The 22,816-nt window shown below is 40.2% G+C and overlaps 1 protein-coding gene across 1 annotated transcript in view; it reads left to right on the top strand.

The window, feature by feature from the left end:
* Nucleotides 1–22,816, top strand: part of BAIAP2L1 (BAR/IMD domain containing adaptor protein 2 like 1) — a 93,459-nt gene that overhangs the window by 15,936 nt on the left and 54,707 nt on the right. Inside the window, exons 2-3 of the mRNA XM_059414410.1 lie at nt 9,852–9,927; nt 15,140–15,226. Coding sequence (XP_059270393.1) covers nt 9,852–9,927; nt 15,140–15,226 — 163 coding nt within the window. The remainder of the gene's footprint in view (nt 1–9,851; nt 9,928–15,139; nt 15,227–22,816) is intronic.

Genomic DNA, 22,816 nt, shown 5'->3' with positions numbered 1-22,816 from the left:
CTGCTCTGCCTACTTGTGCGCATGCGTGCTCTTGCGCGTGTGCTCGCTCTTTCTCTCTCTCTCTCTCTCTCTGTCAAATAAATAAATAAATATATATTTTAAAAGGGTAATGCTCTTTGATAACCTTAATCTATGACAGACAGTTGAGCCTAAAACCGTTGTAATATACGGGTAAACTACCTTTCATGATTTCTCCTCTCCTACTTAGGTATTTCCAGTCATTTATACTTTTTTAATGCTGACAGGGAAGCAGTGAAGGTTATTTTACAAAAGGTACTGTTTTTCTCATTCATCACGTAGGAGGAAAGTATGACGAGTGTTGGTGAGAGTGTGGACAAGGGTACTTTCGTACAGTGGCTGTAGGAGCACACATTGTTGCAGACCCTTTCTCCAAAGAATGTGGTGGTGTCTTTTTTTTTTTTTTAAGATTTTATTTATTTGAGAGAGAGTGAGCAAGTGAGGGAGAGAGTGCAAGCGTGCACGGAAAGGGGGGCAGAGTTAGAGGGAGAAACAGACTTCTCGCTGGGTAGGGAGCCCCATACAGGGCTCGATCCTGGGACTCAAGGATTATGACCTGTGCCAAAGGCAGATTCTTAACCAACTGAACCACCCAGATGCCCCTGTTGGAAAAATCTGTCACATACCCTTGCTTCAGCAGTTCTTTGTCTAGGTATTTTCTTCATACCTGTGTGTACAAGGAGACGTGTACAATTTCTTGCCACATAGTTGTAACTTGTAGGCTATCTAAATGCCACTCAGAGGAAATAAACAAATTGGTTTACTTGATTGTGAAGGCTGAGAAGTCTGAAATCTGTAGGGCCGGCTGGCCGGCTAGAAACTGATACTGCAGTCCCCAGGCAGAATGTCATCTTCCTCAGGGAAGCCTTAGTTTTATTCTAACGGCTTTTTGGCTGATTAAATGATGCTTACCCAGATTATTGAGGATAATGCTTAAACTGGTTATAGATGGTAACCACATCTATAGAATTCCTTCACAGCAACACCTACATTAGTATCTAATTGACTGACTGGGTACTATACCCCTGTCATGCAGACTCCTAAGGCTAGCCATCACAATGGGATACCATACAGAAGTTAAATAGTATAGACTAGTCAATATTTAACAAGGTGGACAGGTCTTGGGAATATAACACTGAATTTAAAAAAAATGTAAGAGTGAAATGTATTATGATACTTGTGTATCATTCCTGACTAAATACTTGTACATATAAAAGTGTAAAATAGTTAGAAAATGAACAGCATTTGTGTGTGTGTGTGTATGTGTAAAGATTTTATTTATTTGATAGAGAGACGGGCAGAGAGAGGGGGTGGGGGGAGCAGGCTCCCTGCTGAGCAGAGAGCCCGATGTGGAGCTTGATCCCAGGACCCTGGGATCATGACCTGAGCCAAAGACAGAGGCTTTAAGCCACTGAGCCACCCAGGCGCCCCAATGAACAGCATTCTTAATTGATGGCCCCCTAGGGAGACTTGACTGGGGTGGTTAAAGCATCCTGTGGTTTGGTAATGTTGTTCTGAAGTGTTCTAATTCCTTGATGCTGAAGGAAATCAATATGGTAGTGTTAACCATTATTCCTAGGAGGAATCTTTTTTATTTTATTTATTTTTTTTAAAAGAAAGAGAAGATATTTGTTTGCTTGGGTAGAATTGGTCATTATTGTGTTGCTGCATGATAGTGTGCTGACTCATAAAAAGTCAGGAGTACTATTACAAGAAGTCATCTAAAAAGAAAATATCATAGAGACTCCCGTAATTTCTCAAACTAGAATAGTGTTCTGTCATACAGGTATTTTCAGTTCACTTTATTGAACAATCTAGTTCGAGGAATTGTATTGAGTCCTGAGGGATGAGTGCAAAGGTTAGCAGGAAGGCCGCCTGGGCATGACCTGTGGGATCTGATTCAGCAAGGTTTTTAAATTTAGCATCTCAAAGCTTTGGTGTCTCATCCATAAAATGAAGATAATAATAACCATGTTGTTAGGATCTAATGAGACAGCCCATGTAAAATGCTAGGCACAGAGCCTGAAAAATAGTAGCACTCCATAAATGTCAAATGTATCCCACAGGGAAAAAACAAAAGAATAAATTGTTCTCAAATGAGTAAAAGAAATAATAACACCTTCAATTTCCTTCATACCCCGCACTTTTCTAGAGGTTTTTGTATTCATGGTTTCTCTCATCCTGATGTCACACTTCAAGGTAGAATAGCCAGTATCATTTACTTTCATGTTACAGACAGGAAGTGAGGTATCTGGAGACATCTGTGGAAATGGGAATGTTCATCCTTTTGAAGAGTTGACTAATATTTTAAACTTTTGTCTTGGAATATTAATTATTACAGTCGATTCAGTGTGCACGGATTGTCAAGTGCTTGGAAGAGCACATCAGTGTTCCATAAATACTTATTATCTCATTGTATCTTTATACCCCTCATGAGATCCAAATGATCATTATTTACATTTTATAGAGGAGGAGATTGAGGCTTAGCAAGGTAGTGATGTGATTAGCTCAGGGTTTTTTTTCCTTTTATTCTCCAAAGTTTTTTTCATTGCATGTTCCCCTGGCCCATTACTACTGGGATGGCAGGTTACAAATGATAGATAATACAAATTGATACATACTGCAAGTTGATAGCTAGTAGCATAGATGGATAATACAGATTGAAGAAGAACCCAAACACTATTCACATTTGGCTGATAAGCATTTTTGTGTTTTATGAATTTGAAGCTTGAGTACTTCTGCTGTAACTTAATACTTCAAACCAAACATCTCTGTTGTCTTATTTTCCTTTACTTGGCTTATGCTCCCCATTCAAGATGGGTATGAAAAATAGGACTCCTCTGACCATCTGCTAGCCCATAAGCAGATGCTTTATTTCCAAATTTACTCACTAATATTTTCCCTAAAGGCAGGGGGTATAATCAAATACTGATGATAGTCCAGGAACAGCAGCTTCCAACAACACAAGGAAGTCTTGAAGAAGTAAGATTTTCTACAAATGATGCCTATCTAGAAGTATTCTCAAACAGTTAATCCTTATTAACAGATAATCTTGTCACATGAAATTTAGAATGCGTCCTGATTAATTTAAGCATTTGCTACTGCTGGATTAATTTGTATGAGATTGTATAGAATAAAATAATATGGGAAATTTCAAGGATAAATGTTACCAGAAGCGCATTAAAACTCTTAGAGATTCTTAAATCACTTTTAAAAGCTTATTCCAGTGTAAATATTACCCACATTTTTCAAATGAGAAAAATAAAGCACTGAAGTAGCAAATAATTTGTTCTTGGTCATGTAGAGAATTGGAAAAAGGAATGTAAAGAAACCAGTTCTCAGAAATTTAAAGTCAGCTCAGTTTAACTATCTGGCTAGTCATAATTGTATTAATTTGTGCTTCATAGTCTGTAGTTCCCTACTGGTAAAGGTAATAATTTTTCAAAAATGAAAGAAAAATGTGAATGGTGAGGAAGTTAAAGCCGTCATGAGATCGCATAATTATGTTTAAAATTATAATGTGTTGGTCTACAGGAAGCAGAGGGAAAAAGCGCGAGATAAACGGACCAACTAGAAATCTAGCGGAAAGTGCCTTCTAGGTTCTGAATGGTCTATTTCTCAACATTTTATTTGGAACAGCTAATCGTTAGTTCTCCAGTCCTGCTGATTAAACCTAGAACCAACTCTTCTTCATAGGAGACTCAACACAAGTAGAACAGTGATGTCGCCAGGTGTTTTAGTTTAGACTACCCATATTGCTCTCTGAATGGAAATGAAACCCATTCTGGTTGAAACTGGTTTGGCAAATTACCCTCCTTGCCAGGCAAGAACAGGTAAAATACATACGAAGCTTTTGCTTTGATTATAACAAAATAGTGTTGTTTCTTGGACCATTAGTACCTTTTATAATTTATTTTGTTTTTGTACTTTGTATCTTAGACCTTTTATTCTTAGTGCCAAATCTACATTAAAATGGATTTGTTTATTATTACTGGTGATTTTCTTTAAATCCTAGGCTATAAAAAAAATTGGGCTCTTAATAAGCCTTAACAGAGCATATGACCTTTGACCCAACAGCTGCCTCCTTTAAAAAAAAGGGGGGGGGACCCATTCAGTTCACAAAGATAGCCACTGCTACTTATAAAACTTTACAGACCGTGGAATTCAAAGGCAGACTGCTTTTTTGTTCTTGGATTTAAAAATACATGTACTTGAGCTAAAATAACTAGATTAATGGCCAAGAGCCAGGGTAGAGATGGATTTTCCACTGTTCAAAGGAGCCAGAGTTTCCAGGGGAAAAAATTTCCGTAGCTAAAACTAAATAATAAGGAATTGAAGTATATGTTGAACTTTCAAGCTTAAAAACTTGTATTTTTCTCTGAAGCTTATTGTAGTCCCATGTTTTAGTAGTTAACTTTTTTTTTCTCCAGTAGCATCATTGGGATAGTGGATTATGCTTGGTGTTAACTTTGGAAGTTCTCATTAATTCATTGTTTTTCATATTTTAAGATAGGACTTGCATGTAAGCATTTCAAGAATAATATCAAGAAACCAAATTATATTTTCCCCTTATTTGGGTACGCTGAACTAAGAATAATCTTAACACAGATCTAGGGTTATTTTTATGACTGCTTATATGCTAGTAAGGGGGTTAGCTCTGTATCTGTTTCCTTATATTCTTATCCACTTATCCACTGAGATAAATTTAAAAAATTTTTTTTAAAGTTTTATCTTTTAATTAAAACTTACGTTCTCGGGGCGCCTGGGTGGCTCAATGGGTTGAGCCGCTGCCTTCGGCTCAGGTCATGATCTCAGGGTCCTGGGATCGAGTCCCGCATCGGGCTCTCTGCTCAGCAGGGAGCCTGTTTCCTCCTCTCTCTCTGTCTGCCTGCCTCTCTGCCTACTTGTGATCTCTCTCTGTCAAATAAATAAATAAAATCTTTAAAAAAAAAAAAAAAACTTACGTTCTCAACATCAAGACTTGGTCTTGTAAGATTATTATAAGAATTTTTTAAAAGAGATATTTGAAAAGTAGTTTTATCTTTTTATTAAAAAGTAATTATTTTCTAATGAAGTTACTAGATTTTAGATAATTTTTTTAAAAGATTTTATTTATTTATTTGATAGAGAGAGATCACAAGTAGTCAGAGAGACAGGCAGAGAGAGAGAGGGGAGGAAGCAGGTTCCATGCTGAGCAGAGAGCCTGATGCGAGACTCGATCCCAGGACCCTGAGATCACGACCTGAGCCGAAGGCAGTGGCTTAACCCACTGAGCCACCCAGGCACCCCTGAAGTTACTAGATTTTAAAAAATTACTGAAACTCATACATTGCTGATGGGAATGTAAAATGGCACAAGCACTCAGAGAAATAGTTCAACAGTTTCTTAGAAAGTTGAACATACAGCTACCATGTGACACAACAGTTGAACTCCTAGATATTTATCCTGGAAATATGAACACTTATGTTCACAGAAAAGCCCGTATGTGATTGTCCATGTCGGGTTTATTTGCAGCTGCAAAAGACTGTAAACAACTGAAATATTCAGTGGCCAAATGTATAAATCGTGATACATTCATGCTATGGAGTACTACCAGCCCAAAAAGGGGATAAACTACTGATAACTCCCAGCAACTTGGATGGCTCTTATGGACATTGTGCTGAGTGAAAAAAGCCAGTCTCAAAGGTCACATTCTGTATGATTCCATTTATATAACATTCTCACAATGACAATTACAGTGATTGAGATCAGTGGTTGCCAGGACTGTTGAGGGTGTGGCTATAGAGGTGTAACATGAGGGAGGTCATTGTGCTAATGGAATATTTCTATAACTGTGATGATGCTTAAATCTGTATATGTGGTAAGATTTCATGGGAACAATGCACCCGCTCCCCCAAATGAGTGACACAAAAACCAGTAAATGCAATAAAGTCTGTAGTTTAGCTAGTAAGTTTTGACCATTGTGAATATCCTGGTGTTGATACTGTACTCTGTTATATAAGTTACATTTAGAGGAAGCCTACCTGAGAATTCTGTGCAGTTTTTACAACCTCTTGTGAATGTTAAATGATTTCAAAATAAGCTGAAAACAAAAGAGGGAATTGAGAAAAGATGATGGACATAGCTGCTGTAGCCACAGGTCCCTGTGATCAGGTATTGAGCCTTACCATCTCACAGAGAGACTGGTAGAGGAGTCCTCCTTGGCTTTGGGGCTTTATGGCTGTTGGTCGTGAATGGGGCTCAGACAAGGGGCTCTGAAAACATGGGATAGATGGACTGCCAGTTGAGCAAAGCAGATTGACCATTTTCCCCCCTTTTTCTTCTAAGAATACATTGAATTGACAGCAACGGATCTTGAAAAAGAGATGGGGGTACCATAAACCCATGGTGTTAAGGCTTGAAGAAGACTTGAAGAAGACTTAGCAGTTGATAAAAGACCTAAGAAGATTTGGGGTGATAGAAAATGGACAGAGGGGTGGTAGCTGCCTTAAGAAAACCTAAAGAATCTGCAGTGGGAGAACTGATGGAGGCTGAGCCATTCATCCCCAGAGGCTGAGGAGCAGTCCCACGGAAGGTGGGGATGGAGGGACACCCAGGGCTAGAGTAGGAGTTACACAGTTTGGTTAAACTGCTAATTTTCCTTTCCTACCCCAACCACCAGTACTACCAGCATCTCCCTCTGCCTGGCAGACTGGAGATTTAAACTTAGGATATGTTGGATCAAAGGAGTTCTCCATGTGGAAACACCAGCAGGAGGCAATAAACCCTGGAGTTGAAGTAGAGAGGAGGGGAGTTCAGTAAAAATCATTCCAGTAAACTGGAATTCCCAATCCACTCCCCTTCGTGATGGGGAAGGCTGATCCGGTGATTTGCCTCTTCCCCTATTCTTAACAGAAAATGAGAAACTTCTCTGAAGAGACTCAGTGGACCCTGGTTACTGTCACAGGGCCCGTTTCTCTATAGCTGATTTGTCCAGTCACTCCAAATGAACCAGCTAGTCAACAACCACCTTTTGTTTATACCCACACCCACACCCACACGCTTCAAGCCACCATTCTAGGGCTTTACTCTTAAATACGAACTGGCAATCAGGTATCACCAGATGTTTGAAAGCCTCCAACATAAAAGACAGATGGATACCAAACAGTGAAAAGAAATAATCAGGAGATAATATGGGAAACTGGAAGATATTACTTTCAGTTTATTCAGATTAGAGACAATATTCACAAAACAAGAACAGGATGCTTTTAAAAAGGAATAACCAGGGGTGCCTGGTTAACTTGGTTGGTTAAGCATCCAATTCTGGGTTTCAGTTCAGGTCATGATCTCATGGGTCGTGGAACTGAGCCCTGCACTGGACTCCACACTCAGCAGGAGAGTCTGCTTGAACTTTCTTTCCTTCTGACCCTTCCCCTGCTCTCATGCTCACTCACTTCTCAAATAAATCCTGAAGAGAAATGGGGGTGGGGGACGGGAGAATAACTAAAAACTCTGAAAGAGCCCTAGTGGGGACTCTGCTCAAGATTCTGTCTCTCCTCCCTCCGCCCCTGCCTGCTCTTGCATGCACTCCCTGCCTCCCTCCCTCCCTCTCCCCAGAATAAATACATCTTAAAAATAAAATAACATAATAAGAGTTGGTATGTGAAGTTACCTGTCAGAAATGGGGAAATAAAAGTGGAAAATTAGAGAAAAAAGAAGTGATTAGAGAAGAAATCAGGATATGTAAAATATTCATCAGAATTCCAGAAATTAGGGAGAGAGAAGAAACAAAATAGGAACATTTTTCAGGCCTAAAGGATGTAATTTTTTTTTATATGGAAGAGGTGAATCAAGTGCCTAATAAAATAAATGAAAAAAATTCCCACACCAAGACAGACCATTATGTAGTATACAGGGCTTCCAAAAATAAGCATCTCCCTACAAAGTTCTATACAGAGGAAGAAGAAATGATGGCTGACTTCTCAATAGCAAAATTGGATGTTAAAAATAGTGAGGCAATATCTTTAAAATTCTAAAAGAGAATCACTTGAGCTCTGTAATACTCTACCCAGCAAAATATTAATCAAATGTCAAGGTAAAGGTAATTTCAGACACATGGGGACTCAAATTTATCTCTTATGCATCATTTCTTAGGTTGCTCTTGGAGAATGATCTCCAGCAAATAGGAATAAATGAAGAGAGAGGAAGGTGTGGAGTCCAGCTAATGAGAGTTCTAACACAGGGGATCGGAAAGGGATATATAAAGGTAACAGCGTGGCAGGGACAGTCAGGCCAGACTGAGCAAGAGGACAGAGTCCTTGGACGAAGTTCTGGGGGAAAATGGAATGGAAGCTTAGCTGATAACTTTGTGCGTTAACTTTGTGCGTTGAGAAATACTGACAGACTTCTGCTAGATGTGATAGAGCATGTGGAAAAATTTAAGGTGTATTCATGGAAAACTAAGCTAGGAGGAGGGGGATGAAATGATTGTTAATCCCAAGAGAAACAATGACTGTACCAAGAAAGGAAACCTAATCCTTAGTACATTCCTTTCATTGTATGACCGATATTTACAAAGTCGTAATAACCCTATCAATTTACCAGGAAATTGCTGTTTAATTATGTAGGAAGGATTGAAGTAGGGGATGTGGGGTGGTGTGGAGAGCTGACTGTAGTAGAAAGCCAGTGGTTATCATCCAAAATTTGAAAAATCAAGAATATTATCCCAAACTTTGGAAATAAATACAAGAATAGCAGGTTAGTTGAAAGTGCTCTTGGGAGTAAGTTCAGGTTTGAGGGAAGGTTGAGCCTGGGGTTGTTTTTCATGATAAGCCTTTATCACTATTTGATAAAATAAGTTATTATGTTCTCTCTGTACTGATTTATAAAGGAGAACCTTTTTATCCAGGAGAGCATGTATATCAAGTATCTGCCTCTTTGAATGTTGGGTATTTTTCCATTTTTTTTATTGCTTGGTCCTCTACAAACAGGGTTCACATTTTGAGGGGGTGGGTAAGGAGACTTGAGTGGTGTGCCTGGAATGATTAATACTGTGAAGCTCATTATTCGTAGGTGTAATGTATTTGTAGATACATTCATTTGCCATGTGTTCTAAGTCAAGAAGACAGAGCCCATAAGAATGATCTATTGTGTCTACTTTGATTTAGGATATTTTAAGTTTAGAACAACTGTCTAAATTATTGCCTGTCTCAGTACTTACCATAGTATTTGTCTCGATGTTTATGACTTTATAGTGCTACAGGAATGACACTTTTAGAAATGAAAACCATAACATTTTCACAGCTATGACATCATGAAATCCAGGAGAAGGAAACCGTCCCTTCCCATCTACTGTGTGCATAGGACCTACCACTTGGTGGTTACTACATGAGTACTTAATGAATGAACAAGATCTCTTAGAAATTTCTGTTCAATTGATAACCAAGGCATTGCTCATATAATTAAGTTCCAATCATGTGCACCTGTTTTTAACACTAGCCCGACAACCATTAACCTACATAAAACCCAAAGGAAGCATCAGCTTCTGGGTGCATAGTCCCAGTAGGGTATGCTTGTAGGTATGCATGTCTGCTGCTTGCTCTATTTACAGTAGGTTCTAGGCAGCCCTTGGGCAATGGAAAACTGCCAGGATTACACATGCCTTGCTGGTGTAAGAACCCTGTTCCATCCGTAAGGAAATATATGCTCTTTATTATTTCGGAATAAACGTTCATGGCTTTGTAGACTGTACTGTCAAGCATACATAGGTATCCCAGGCTGTGTAGTGACAGAATCTAAAAATTATTTGATGTACTGTTTGCTTACTTTATTAATTTGTTTGTTTTATTTGTCAGAATGTTATGGAGCAGTTCAATCCTGGGCTACGAAATTTAATAAACCTAGGAAAAAATTATGAAAAAGCTGTTAATGGTAAGTCTCTTTTTTGAATTTATAAATATAGTGCACATATAAAAACCATTCAGATGATATTTTACTTATTTTGAAGTGCTTAATAGCGAAATTTTAAAATATCTTTAAGTTGGTAGAAATTATTTAATTCTATGGAAGTTTACAATGATCGGATATTAGTGTATTTGAAATGAATAAAAGGAAGACGATGGAACAGTCTTTTGACTGTTGTGATACATTTAATGATCAAATCAGGTTATTGATGTAACTCAGTATTTTATATCATTACCGTCAATATGTTTTCCACTTTGCTAAACAAATTCTTTGTGAACTAATAACATATGAAATGTGTACTTAAAATATTTATTAGTATTTTGTAGCAGAGGAATTGTTATCTTTATAAAGAATTTCTTGCCTTTGGGTGTATAACTTTTGATAGTGATATCAGCGCATTTTTATCCTGAATGGAAAAACATCTAAATTAAAGGTTGAACTTAGATTCTCATTTCAAAATGAGTGCTTCCTATAAAATGAATTCAGGCATTTGCTATTGTCTCTCTTTGTGAACCAAACTTGTTTGCTAGTTTCAGGAGGTTTCATTTGAGAAAGCTGACCTGCATCTACACATGCATTTCCCTACTAGAAGGTGAATGTTATCAATGATCACCTTAAAGACTTGAGATGCTAATAATCACCAAATTCTAACATGGTCAAAACAATTCTCCTTATGTAACAAGCATCAACCCCAAAATATTCAGACCCCAGTTTCACCCTCTACCCTGGTTCACTAAGACCACCAAGTAACGTGAATAAATTTAGTTTCCAACAGTTGTAGATTTGAACACTTCAGATCAGGTTTTGTGTCTTTTATGTATAGCTTGTTTCTCCTGTTCACCATGGCCCACTTTTGGCTGCTCCCTCTTGAAATTTTGAGAATAAACCCCTGACCTTACACACCCTGAGCATAAGCGTGCCCCAGGAAAAGGGGGTATTATAGCTAGACTTCGATTGACAGGTGTCCAGTTGTCATAGTCATAGAAAAGTAAAGTGCTTATTTACTATCTTGTGCAGTATCAGTGATTTTTATAGGTAACCCCTCATCCCTTCAAAGAACAGGACGGAGACTTGTTTTAGAATTCTTGCACAGCTGACTCTCCCTTGATGACTGCTTAGTCACAAGGCCACAAAGTCATTGCCTTAGATGCCCGTGTGAAGGAAATCACCATGACCTGCAGTGTTTTGTTTGCTTTTTTTTTTCTTTTCTTTCTAGCACTTGCTACCTCTCTGAGGCAGTTTTTTTTTTTTTTTAAAGATTTTATTTATTTATTTGACAGAGAGAGATCACAGCAGACAGAGAGGCAGGCAGAGAGAGAGAGAGGAGGAAGCAGGCTCCCCGCTGAGCAGAGAACCCGATGCGGGACTCGATCCCAGGACCCTGAGATCATGACCTGAGCCGAAGGCAGCGGCCCAACCCACTGAGCCACCCAGGTGCCCTCTGAGGCAGTTTTATAAGGTGACTCAAGGACTTGCCAGCAGCTTAGTCTCTGGCTAACTAACAAGGCTTTTCCCCAAAGGGACTATTCTGTACTTGTAAAGTATTTCCAGGTTTTTTTTTGTTTTGTTTTTGTTTGTTTGTTTTTTTGCAGGCCATCTGTTTTTTACTGAAGCCATTGAGAAATCAAGATGAATTTGTAAAGTCCTTATTAAGAATTTGTAGCATAGTTTAGGATGCCAGATGTGCAGTCAGCCCTTAGGTCATAAATCAAGACAATACGCAGAGCTAACAAAGAGCTAACAAAGAGCGTGGAATGAGCAGTGTCACAGAAATTTGAATAGTGAAGGTTGGTAGGAAATAGAGCAGGCAGTGGGCCTTGTAGGAGCTGTGCTAGCTGACAAATGTTAGGTTTCAGGCAGAAAAGACCTCATCCAAGCCTAGATCTGAGGTCCACACTGGCATGGGTGGGAAGCTGTTGGGAAATAGTAAAATGCAAGTGGAGTAGGGTCAGGTTCTTAATGCATTTGAATGCAGCGTCAGTTACCTGTTGTCAAGTTATCAAGGGTCCCTAACTTGGTGGCCTAAGACAACAATAGTTTATTATTTCTCAAGGTCCTGTAAAGGCAGTGCAGGTCTCTAGCCCCAGGGGTTCCATCCTACAGCTGTAGTCAGCCAGGGATGCTGGACTCCTTCCCTCCCTCTTGGGGCATAGCAGGCTGTTGCAAGAACGCAGACACCTGAGGGAGTTATGCTTGCTGGCATCCCACTGGCAAGTCAGGTGACCAAGCCACCCATTAATATGTAGGTGACTACAAAGGTTGGGAATTCTGTGAGTTGTGGTTTATTGAAGGCCATTACTGTACAAATCTATCATGAACTCTGTGGCGTATGGGCTTACACTATGGGCAGTGTAAGTGGAGGCTATTAAAAGTTTTGATCAGAATTGTAACCTAAACAAATTATATCTTAAAAAGTTATCTGGCAGAAGTATATAGATTAGATTGGTGAATTATTTGGTCAGCCACTAAAATAGAACAAATATGCTTTGTTTCCTTAAGACAACAAATGATAGAAACTCTTAATGTATTCACAAAGTGGGGATGGCAAAATTATGAAAATATTGTTTGCTTCTTTATTAAGTTCTGGATAAATTATATAGTTTTTAAAGTTAACTCCACTTTATGGTAATAGCAAGAGTATTTTGCCATTCTGTGGTTAGTTTTAAACATAAGTCATCAGTTAATGAAAAATGTCGGTGTAATGTGTGAAGGCAAACCAAAAATTTTGTTTATATATTGTGTAAACCTTTATGCTGTTCTCCCACTGATCTGCTTTTCAGCTTTATCAGTATCTTAAAATTTTTCACATTAAAATATTGCACATATTAGCTTGACAGTTTATTGGCTACCCACCTTGTTTTTAGGTGGAGTCTTCTCTTTTTCTCTTCTAGCTGAGATCAGAGAGTCAAAAAGCACTATAAGTTAGAACTGAGGAGGAGACCTTTGCTGGAGTTTCACGCACTCCCTTCAATTTGCCACTGACCTTGGGCATGTCCCAACTTATCTCCACTCCACTCTCCTTCATGAAACAGGGTGATAGTACCACTGACCAACATCTTCATATTCTTGAAGAACTTAACTAATGGCATGGAAGGTCCACACAAATGCTACTTGTTATTGTTCTTTTTTACAATTATACTTTAAGGTTATTCTCAGACTTCTGAAATAACTGTATAATAGAGTGTTAGAGTTGTTAAACTTGTACACATATAGTAAAGCCATAACATCTGTAACTTTTTAACTCAACAAGAAATGCTGAAATGGATGAATTTGCCATGAAAATACTACTTTTTTGGCCAGTAATATCTTCAGCTGGACTTGTATATAATTCTGTGACCTCCCCCTTTTTATACTTGAAATGCCTTTTTAATTCACCATTTTAAAACAATACCCATCATAAAATAGGGGGAAAGCAGTTGGTTTGGCCTCTGGTTTTCTTCACAGTAAAAGGAAAGGAATCTTAGAGATTCTTAAGGGCTCTTTTAGCTCCAAAATTCTGTGTTTTTCAAAGTTCATCTTTGAGTGAAGTAAAACAAATTTTCTTCAAAATCACCCTAAATAGGCTAGGTCTTGCTGAAAAGCCTGGTTGTTGTAAAATGAAAGAAGGAATTCGTATTAATAACTTTTTTATTTGTTTGTTCAGTGGTCATGCTATTAAGACATTTTATTTTATTTTTATTTTTTTAAGATTTTATTTATTTATTTGACAGAGAGATCATAAGTAGGCAGAGAGGCAGGCGGGGTGGTGGGGGGAAGCAGGCTCCCCACCAAGCAGAGAGCCTGATGCGGGGCTCAATCCGAGGACCCTGAGATCATGACCTGAACCGAAGGTAGAGGCTTAACACACTGAGCCACCCAGGCGTCCCATTAAAACATGTTATAAATGACCATCCTTTGTTTGAGAAAGGATAGCTACCTTGCCCAAGGAAGTCATGCCATTAGAAGTGAAGGTGGAATTCAAACTCAGGTTTCTCTTGCCCTCAGTTCCTCTCCCCAAAGAAAAAGAAAGGAAAAGAAAAATCAAAAACAGATTTTTGTACCTTATAATATAGTCATCAAATCAGTTTGAAAGGAGAGCTACTATTTTAAGATGATTAATTTCTACAGCAATGAAAGTTTCCCTTGTCTCTGCCAGAAAGTTGGTGGGGGCAGGATAGAACCTTCAATTATTTTTCAGGTCATTCTTTTGTGTTTTTAGAATGATAATGTATTTTAAATCTCAGGTTTTTTTCCCTGACAACAAATATATTATTGGTTGTGGCTCAGAATACCTTTTTCTTTCTTTCTTTTTTTTTTTTAAATTTTGTTTATTTGACACAGAGCAAGCAAGAGAGAGAGAGAGAACAAGCACAAGCAGGGGGAACGACAGGCAGGGGAAAGAAGCAGGCTCCCCACCGAGCAAGGACTCTGATGTGGGGCTCAGTCCCAGGACCTTGACCTGATCGTCACCTGAGCCAAAGGCAGAGGCTTAAAACCGAGCCACCCAGGTGCCCCTCAGAATACCTTTCTCAGGGGCACCTGGGTGGCTTAGTTAGTTAAAGCCTCTGGCTTCAGCTCAGATCATGATCCCAGGGTCCTGGGATCAAGCCCCACATTGGGCTCTCTGCTCAGCAGGGCGCCTGCTTCCTCCTCTCTCTCTCTCTCTCTCTCTCTCTCTCTCTGCCTCCTTGTGATCTCTGTGTGTCAAAGAAATAAAATCTTAAAAAAAAAAAAAAAGACCAGGTTCGCGGGGCACCGCATATAAGTTCTTCTAACTAATAATGTTGCAGACCTATGGAGCTGTAGAATAACCGGCTGAGGCAAGATTTCTTGCTGGAGTGGATGTGTTTGCAGCCCTTATTTGATATTGAAAACACATCCACTCTGGAACTGGCATCATGATGAAAGCAGGGCTTTTTCTGGACTTTCGGAGCTTGCTATTGAAGGTTCCCCAGGATCCTAAGATGAGGATCCTATAGGGTTTTCCACTGAGTGGGGGGCCTTTGGAAGTGCAGTGGAGAGATCCCTGTCCCTGGCACAGCTATTAAGCACCAGCCCTGCCTTCTGAAAGCTGCCCTTGGCACAGCCCAGACCTTACTGCAGCCAGAAGGGACTGAGAGGTATTTGGAAGCAAACCTCCATGGCACTTTCTCTTTTCTTTGTCTAAGTGATGATTTTTTGTGTCCCTTCCCTTGTCTAGCTATGATCCTTGCAGGAAAAGCATACTACGATGGAGTGGCCAAGATTGGTGAGATTGCCGCGGGGTCCCCGGTGTCGACAGAGCTGGGTAAGCTGGCTGTCCGTTATATACAAACACAAGTCAAGCTGGTTGCAGGACCTTTCCTCCTGGGAGCCCTAACAAGAACATATGAAGTGGCCCAAATCCAGAATAGTAAGAAGAGCTAGCCTAGTACTCCAGTTTGTTCACTTCTAGGATGACTGAGTTTGCTGTGGTCTGTCGAAAGTAGAGGCTTAGTTAGAGGGCAGGCCAAGGCCAGTGGCTGGCCTCCCTGCTCCCTAGGAATTGGGCTTCTGCCTCTAAACTTGGGGCCCTAGCCCTTCCCCTTGGATCCCTGGAGCATGAAGCCCAGGGAGCTTTGACCTACATTCTTAAGGAGATAGGTACGGCAGGCCTCCTGACTCTGGCAGGAGTGTTTCCTGTGACTCACCTAGCAGAAAGTCAGACTCCTTTACGTCCTGCTCTTGGCTCTCGCTGCTTCCACAGTTGCTCTCAGTTGTGATTTTTCCGGTTTTGCTGGTATGAATTGATCTCCTGTGCACACATGAAGGGCAGCCACACCCTCAGCACCACCAGCTGCCGAGGGTATCCAGGTTTCTGTTTACAGAGTCCGTTCACTGCGCCCTCTCTTAAGGGTGGAAAAGTTGCTGTTTTTCCTTTTCTAATAGCCCCACACATAACCATCATTTTAAAATCTTGAAAAAAGAATGAATATGTTTTATTTTAAATGAATATGTTCTATTTTACGAGGGATGAGAGGTCTGGCTTCAAAATGTCTGCCATAATTTGAGATGTTCAGAATAGCAGAAAAATATTGGTGGAGTGTGTGTATTTAAAGAAAAGTGTTTTGGGGTGCCTGGGTGGCTCAGTGGGTTAAAGAAAAGTGTTTCTCTGATTAAAAAGCAGAAAGGGAAGCTGGGGTCCGGGGGAGCTTGTGGGGAACATACATTTAGGATTCAAATAATTCACATCATTTCTGTATAAAGTGTCTTAAGTGTTTTCAAGATTGCTTGGAGAACTCTTACCTGACCCATAAAAGTGGAGGAACAAATTCAGGGTGTGATAACACTGCTGGGGTTGGGGGCTGGGCTGCAGGATGTGAAGTGGAACTGGGTGCTCAGGAACATTCTCTGACAACTTCGGTTCTTGAAGCATTTGTAAAGAGTCTTGAAACCTAAGCCTGAAGTGATGTCGTGTGATAAATAAGTCCGTACTGCTCTATTTAGTAAAATAGAATACTTATATCCAGAAATTTTTCAAAGCCCTGACCTGTGTTCTGTTGGTGCCGTCACTTGTGCGTATTTTGGCAAGGTATGTACTCTAGAAACTCTGTCCTCACCAGAGTACGTTTAATAAAATACACGCTGCTTTGTGTAGACAGAAGCAGATAGTAAAACTTACTGGGATGATGGAGATGATTAGAGGTTTCCAAAAATAGGATTAAATTAAAAAGAAACATCCTATTTGTGTCAGGCGCCATGGGAAAACGTATGACCCCTACATTAAACCATATGGTGCTCTGATTCACCATCATTCAGTTTGCCTTTTTAATGTTTTATGGTTCTCGTCACTGTTTAAATAAGATTTCTGTTCCACACCTTACTTTATTCAGCTGTGAATTCATAATGTTGAATCAGCCATTTCCACAGCAACTGTGTTATTGCAAACACAGGCTGAAAACTTCTTCAGTTTGGACAAGGAAACTATGTCGCAGTGGTGAGATTTCTTTCATGTGGATGTGCGTTCTCTTTGGAGGGAATGGAAATAACTTCTTTGTTGTTGTTTTTTTATATATATTTTTTAAGATTATTTATTTATTTATTTGACAGACAGAGATCACAAGTAGGCAGAGAGGCAGGCAGAGAGAGAGAGAGAGAGGAGGAAGCAGGCTCCCGGCTGAGCAGAGAGCCCGATGTGGGGCTCGATCCCAGGACCCTGGGATCATGACCTGAGCCGAAGGCAGAGGCTTTAACCCACTGAGCCACCCAGGCGCCCCCTGTGTTTTATTTTTGTTTCAAGTTGCCTTTTTGCTTATAGTCCCCACATCATATAGTTAGTAATTTTCTGCTCATTTACAGCAATTTTACAATAATGTGCTGCCCTAGCAAGCTTTGCTTTTGGACGCCCAGTGTTTAACTTGTTTTCATGTGCCTGGTTTTTTATTTTGTTTAAAGTGTAGCCTAAAATACTACCCTATGTCTGTTTAAATTCCATGTATGAAAGACTAATGACGCCTGGCTCAGTTGGTTGGACGACTGCCTTCGGCTCAGGTCATGATCCTGGAGTCCCAGGATCGAGTCCCACATCAGGCTCCCAGCTCCATGGGGAGTCTGCTTCTCTCTCTGACCTGCTCCTCACTCATGCTCTCTCTCACTGTCTCTCTCTAAAATTAAAAAAAAAAAAAAAAAAATCTTAAAAATTCATAGATGAAAGAGACCTAAGGTAGATTCTGTTTCTCTCATTTTTCAAGAAGGTTTTATTGTCTAATTACTGACTTTTGGTGTTGGTATTCATACTTTATTATGAAACATTATAAATCCCACCTGATAAAACTGAAGGGAAATTTCATATGTGAAGATCATGAATCAATTCAAAAATTTCATTCTTGAAGAGTATTGTCTCTGAAAAACCTTGTGTGTGTCCCTCCTCTCCATCCCCAGCAAATCCTAGTTTTAAAATTTCAGTTTAAAAATTTTGCTCAGGGGGCGCCTGTGTGGCTCAGTGGGTTGAGCCACTGCCTTCGGCTCGGGTCATGATCTCAGAGTCCTGGGATCGAGTCCCGCATCGGGCTCTCTGCTCAGCAGGGAGCCTGCTTCCCTCTCTCTCTGCCAGCCTCTCTACCTGCCTGTGATCTCTCTCTGTCAAATAAATAAATAAATAAATCTTTAAAAAAAATTTTTTTGCTCAGGAAGGAAGTAAAAGGGATGCTGAAGAATTCTTATCCTTTCTAAAACTGAGATTATAAGAGTAGTTTTCATTTTAATATTGAATTCAAATATTTTTTAATGTTGCTGTAGGACAACCTTTCTGATTCTACATACTTTTTTACATGAAATTTCTGTTATTTATTTTGATACTTTTGTACTTTGGGAGGTGGATGAAGAAAATATCCTCTCGGTAAAATATTGACCTAATTCATAGAAATTTACTGTGAGGAAAACCTGGCCAAATGTATTATGACTGTTAATTAGAGTGGCAGAACTGAGCATTTCAGTCTCTCTTCTCACATTAGGGGGAAAAAAGATCTAAAAGCTGGAGGAAAAAGGTGATTCACCTTTTGCTTATATAATACTTGTCATTTGGATTGGCATCCACTAAGACAGAGCTGTAGCCATGCCATTTCTGATTCCTGGCTCTGGGTGTTTCCATTTAGATATCCCTCTTAACACGTCAACTCATCAAAAACTGTGTGAATAATTTTAAGATGCTCTTGCCTAAAAGTAACACATACCCAATTAATAGTGGCTTAGGCATAAAGGATGTTCATTAACACACATAAGAAGGCCAGGAGTAGCAGATTCCTAGTTAGGTAATGATTACTAAGAGCTTAGGTTCCTTCTCTCTTTCTTCTCATCCTCAAGCTCAACTCATGCTACCAAGATGGCTGCCATTGCTAGTCTTAGGCATCACATCCTCTCTCCTCCCATTGTATCCAAAAGCAGGAAGAGGAATTTCTTCTCAGTTGTGCCCTTTACAAAGAGGAAGCCTTTCCCTGGCAGCCCCGGCACATATATCCTCTCGTGTCTCATGACCCTGCAGCCAGAGAGCTTTCCCCAGCATTGTTAGCCAAGGAATGCATCTGAGGGGGAGAGTACATAGCTGCTAGGAGGACAGGTATTAAAGGTCTTGTTTCAGCAATTTTCAGTGAAAGGAAAGCCCTTCTACAAATGTCCTTGCTTTAGCTGTGCCTCGGACTGCATAGTGCTTCTGGCATTCTGTGTCTCTGTGGGATTATGTTTTTCTCCCACATGGAGTATGGTTTCACTAGCATGTATATACCTCAGACATTACAATTGTTGCTTCTCCTGGATACTTGCTTTTTCTGCTGAAAACCAAAGCCATCTTTTGCAGTCTGTTCCTATTTGGGAAGTGGAGACACAGAGGAAGAGTTAGGGATTTGGGGGCAGTTTCTGGTTTTCTGCCCTTTTGTTTTTCTTTTCAGCCTTTGGGTGACTTGTAATCATGAACTCTGAGGTGCATTTTCTCTGCCTCTGCTACTTTCCTTTCTTTCCTCCTCTCGTCTTCCTCTCGGCCCGTGTGTCTGTGTGACCTTACAGCCTCATTTTTAAGAAACTGGGGGACCAGAGGAAAAAAGTCACCTGTAATTTTACCACTTTGACACAAGTACTTTGTCACCACTGTATTCTTTTCCGGTCTTTTCTTCCCTTGAGGATGCCCATATACAGCATATGTCGGGTGCTGGGTGCTGGCTCTTCCCGGCACAGGGCCCAGTGCCTGATGGGTGTTACTTAATCTCAAATACCCAACAGCCCTGAGTTGGGTGTAGACACTTTCCCTATCTCTCTAGGTGAGACCTGGAAGGGAAGGGTGTGCCTTAGATCACACGGTGGATAATAGGTGGTTCAACTTTAGATTCTGAGTTCCTTGCCTTTGCACTATACCATGCTTGACTGAGGCAAAGGGAAAAAGAGACAGCCAGCCAAGAAGGGGCCACTGAAGAGGAAGAAGATGGGAACCCCACGATGGGGACCTTTTCAAGAGGGAGATGAGCAGGAAGCAGTGTCAGTGGCCAAAGACTGCAGAGAGGCTGGCAGCTGTGGTGATGAGAGGTCATTGGTCCCCTAGGAAGGGGTGGTGATTTCACTAAGGTGCTGACCGTAAATGCCAGGTGTCATGTTACAGGGTTAGGAAGGATGGAAATTACAGAGAAGTTTACATATATGTGTGTGTATATATATATATACACGTGTGTGTGTGTGTGTGTGTGTGTGTGTGTGTGTGTGTAAAATGTGTGTTAGATAATATAGCATATATGGCTTTTATAGGTCCTGCTTGACTTTTGCACTTGCACTTCTGTGCTTCATACAGAAACTCAGATCTCATTAAGTGCCTGCCTGCTGTGTGTCCTGTACTTCATACACTGCCTCATCTCATCCTCGGGAGCCTCATGGATGGATTTTTCCTTCATGATTGGCAGGGTGGGCAATAACCCAGTGTTTTCCTTGATGTGACTAATATGCCCTAAGGGTAAACTTGGCAGTCACCTTCTTCCACTTGGTGGGTAAGCACGTTGGGTCTTGAGTCCCTGAAGATGTGCTCTGTACCAAGCAAGACAGAATAAGGGTTATAAGAGTTGGTGACCCCTAGAGAGTATGGTAGGTGACATCAGTGTCAATGTGGGTCATAGAGTGCCTCCTTCCCCAACTGAAACACAGGAAAGATCCTAGAACCTAGGACAAGGAGGCCAGGCTAAATTTTATTTTCCCTTGAGACGCTGGCGGATAGCAGGATGCCCAGCACCTAAGAGATCCTCGGTGTGCTGCTGTCGACTTGTGTGACTTTGGGCAACATTTCATGTCTGTGAGCCAGTTGACATGCCCACGGGGGATGACGGTAACCCCTCCTGAACTGTGTGAAGATGAAATGAGATAATGTGCCTTGTGGACTCTAAAGTTTCGAAGACCAGAAACATGACTCTCTGTTGCCACTTCTTATGCACAAATATTTGAGAACTCAAAAACCGTACAATTTTTTTCATTGACATTATTCTCTTCTGTAGCGTTAGAGTAGGTGATGTAAGTGTGTAAGCACATACATTTTCCTTGATTAGTCCTGATTATTCATGAACCAGTTTTTCAGTTCACTCCATTGTATCTTTGTTTTCAATTTCATGAATCTGTACTCTTACCTTTATTTTCTTCTTTCTACTATCTTTGGGTTTATTCTATTGGTATTTTTCTGAATTCTGAAATTCATTAATTTTACGTACAGACCTTGTTTTGTTTTTTATTTTTATTATATTTTTTCTTTTAAGATTTTATTTATTTGAGAGAGATCGGAGAGGGAGAGGGAGAAGTAGACTCGCCACTGAGCGTACAGCCCGGTGCAGAGCTCAATCCCAGGACTCTGAGATCATGATTTGAGCTCAAGGCTAACACTTAATTGACTGAGCCACCCAGGCACCCTGCAGACCTCCTTTTAGGTGGCAGTGCAGGACCATAAAAATGACCATGCAAGTTAAAAACCATCGAAAACCTTCTTAATAATCAATGGGGAACATTAAGAATTGTCCCATGACCTTTAAAAATGTTGTCAAAAACATTAAAAATTCTTATTCTCAGTTAGAAGTGTATAGGGAAATGAAAAAAATAGTAAAATTAGTATTTATTTGGTACACAGTAGTTCAAAGCATTAGAAACACTGGTAATTAAAGCATCTTTATTTGTAAAACACTTGAGTGGTTTCAACAATGCTTGTCTCCTCCTGTAGCTCAAGATATGGGACGGGCCTCTTCTCTGTGCTTTTGCAGGTTGTCATGCTCTTCCCTAAACTTGCATCAGTTTCCAACATTTTATCCTTCGTGATTTCAGTGGGACAAGATATCCTCGAGAAGTCTTTTCATGTGAAGTTTCCCTTGATAGCACTTCCTCTGAAACATCTTCATTGTTCTCACAGCTGCTTTGCTCACTGTGTTAAGTTTGGGCTTCACTCAGTTCTTGTGGCTGCACATCCAGAGTCTCCCAAATGACCACAGTGTCAGCACTCCCACAGCCAGCTACTTCCTTAACTCTGTTTACTTTTTTTTTTTTTTTTAAGAGATTTTATTTATTTGTCAGAGAGCGAGAATGCAAGGAGGGGAAACAGCAGGCAGAGGGGGAAGCAGGCTCCCCTCGGAGCAAGGGGTCCCATGCAGGACTCGATCCCAGGACTCTGGGATCATGACCTGAGCCCAAGGCAGACCCTTAACTGACTGAGCCACACGGGTGCCCCAGCTCTGCTTACTCTTGTTATTACTGTCATTCATTTCTTTGCTGCACTTTCTCTTTCAGTGATGCCTTTTTCAAACCTTCACATGGGTTTATCTCTGGGAAACAAGGCAGCACAACCACTGCCCTCCTTTGCTGTTCTCTGTGCCAAACATTGTAGCATTAGAAACACTTTTCTGTGAATGGATAATGTTGTATAGGTATACGGTGTTTTATTTGTCTATTTATTGGATGGTGGATACCTGAGTTGTTTCTGCTTTTTAACAAGTAGAAATAATGTTGCTCTGAACATTTGTGTACAGATTTTGCGTGTACATGTTTTTCTTAGGTGTACACTTAAGAGTGGAGTTTCCGGCTCATAGAGTAACTCTCAATTTAACCCTTTTCAGGAGGTGCCAAGCTGTTTTTGAAAATGAATGCACTGTTTTACATTCCCATAAGCAGCGTGTGAGGGTTCAGTTTCTCTACATCCTTGTTAACACTGTCTTCGATTATAGCCATCCTAGTGAGTATGAAGTAATATCTAATTTGGGTTTTGATTTACATTTCCCTAGTGACTGAGGGTGATGAGCATCTTTTCACATTCTTACTGGCCATTGTGTATCTTCTTTGGAGAAATGTCTTTTCAGATCCTTTGCTTACCCTCCCCCCCTTTTAAGATTTTGTCAGATAAAAGAAAAGGGATTTTATT

Source organism: Mustela nigripes, chromosome 11, assembly GCF_022355385.1.
Source record: "Mustela nigripes isolate SB6536 chromosome 11, MUSNIG.SB6536, whole genome shotgun sequence".
NCBI lineage: Eukaryota > Metazoa > Chordata > Mammalia > Carnivora > Mustelidae > Mustela > Mustela nigripes.
Note: the sequence above shows the minus strand (reverse complement) of the source record. Positions and strands in the feature narration are given on the sequence as shown.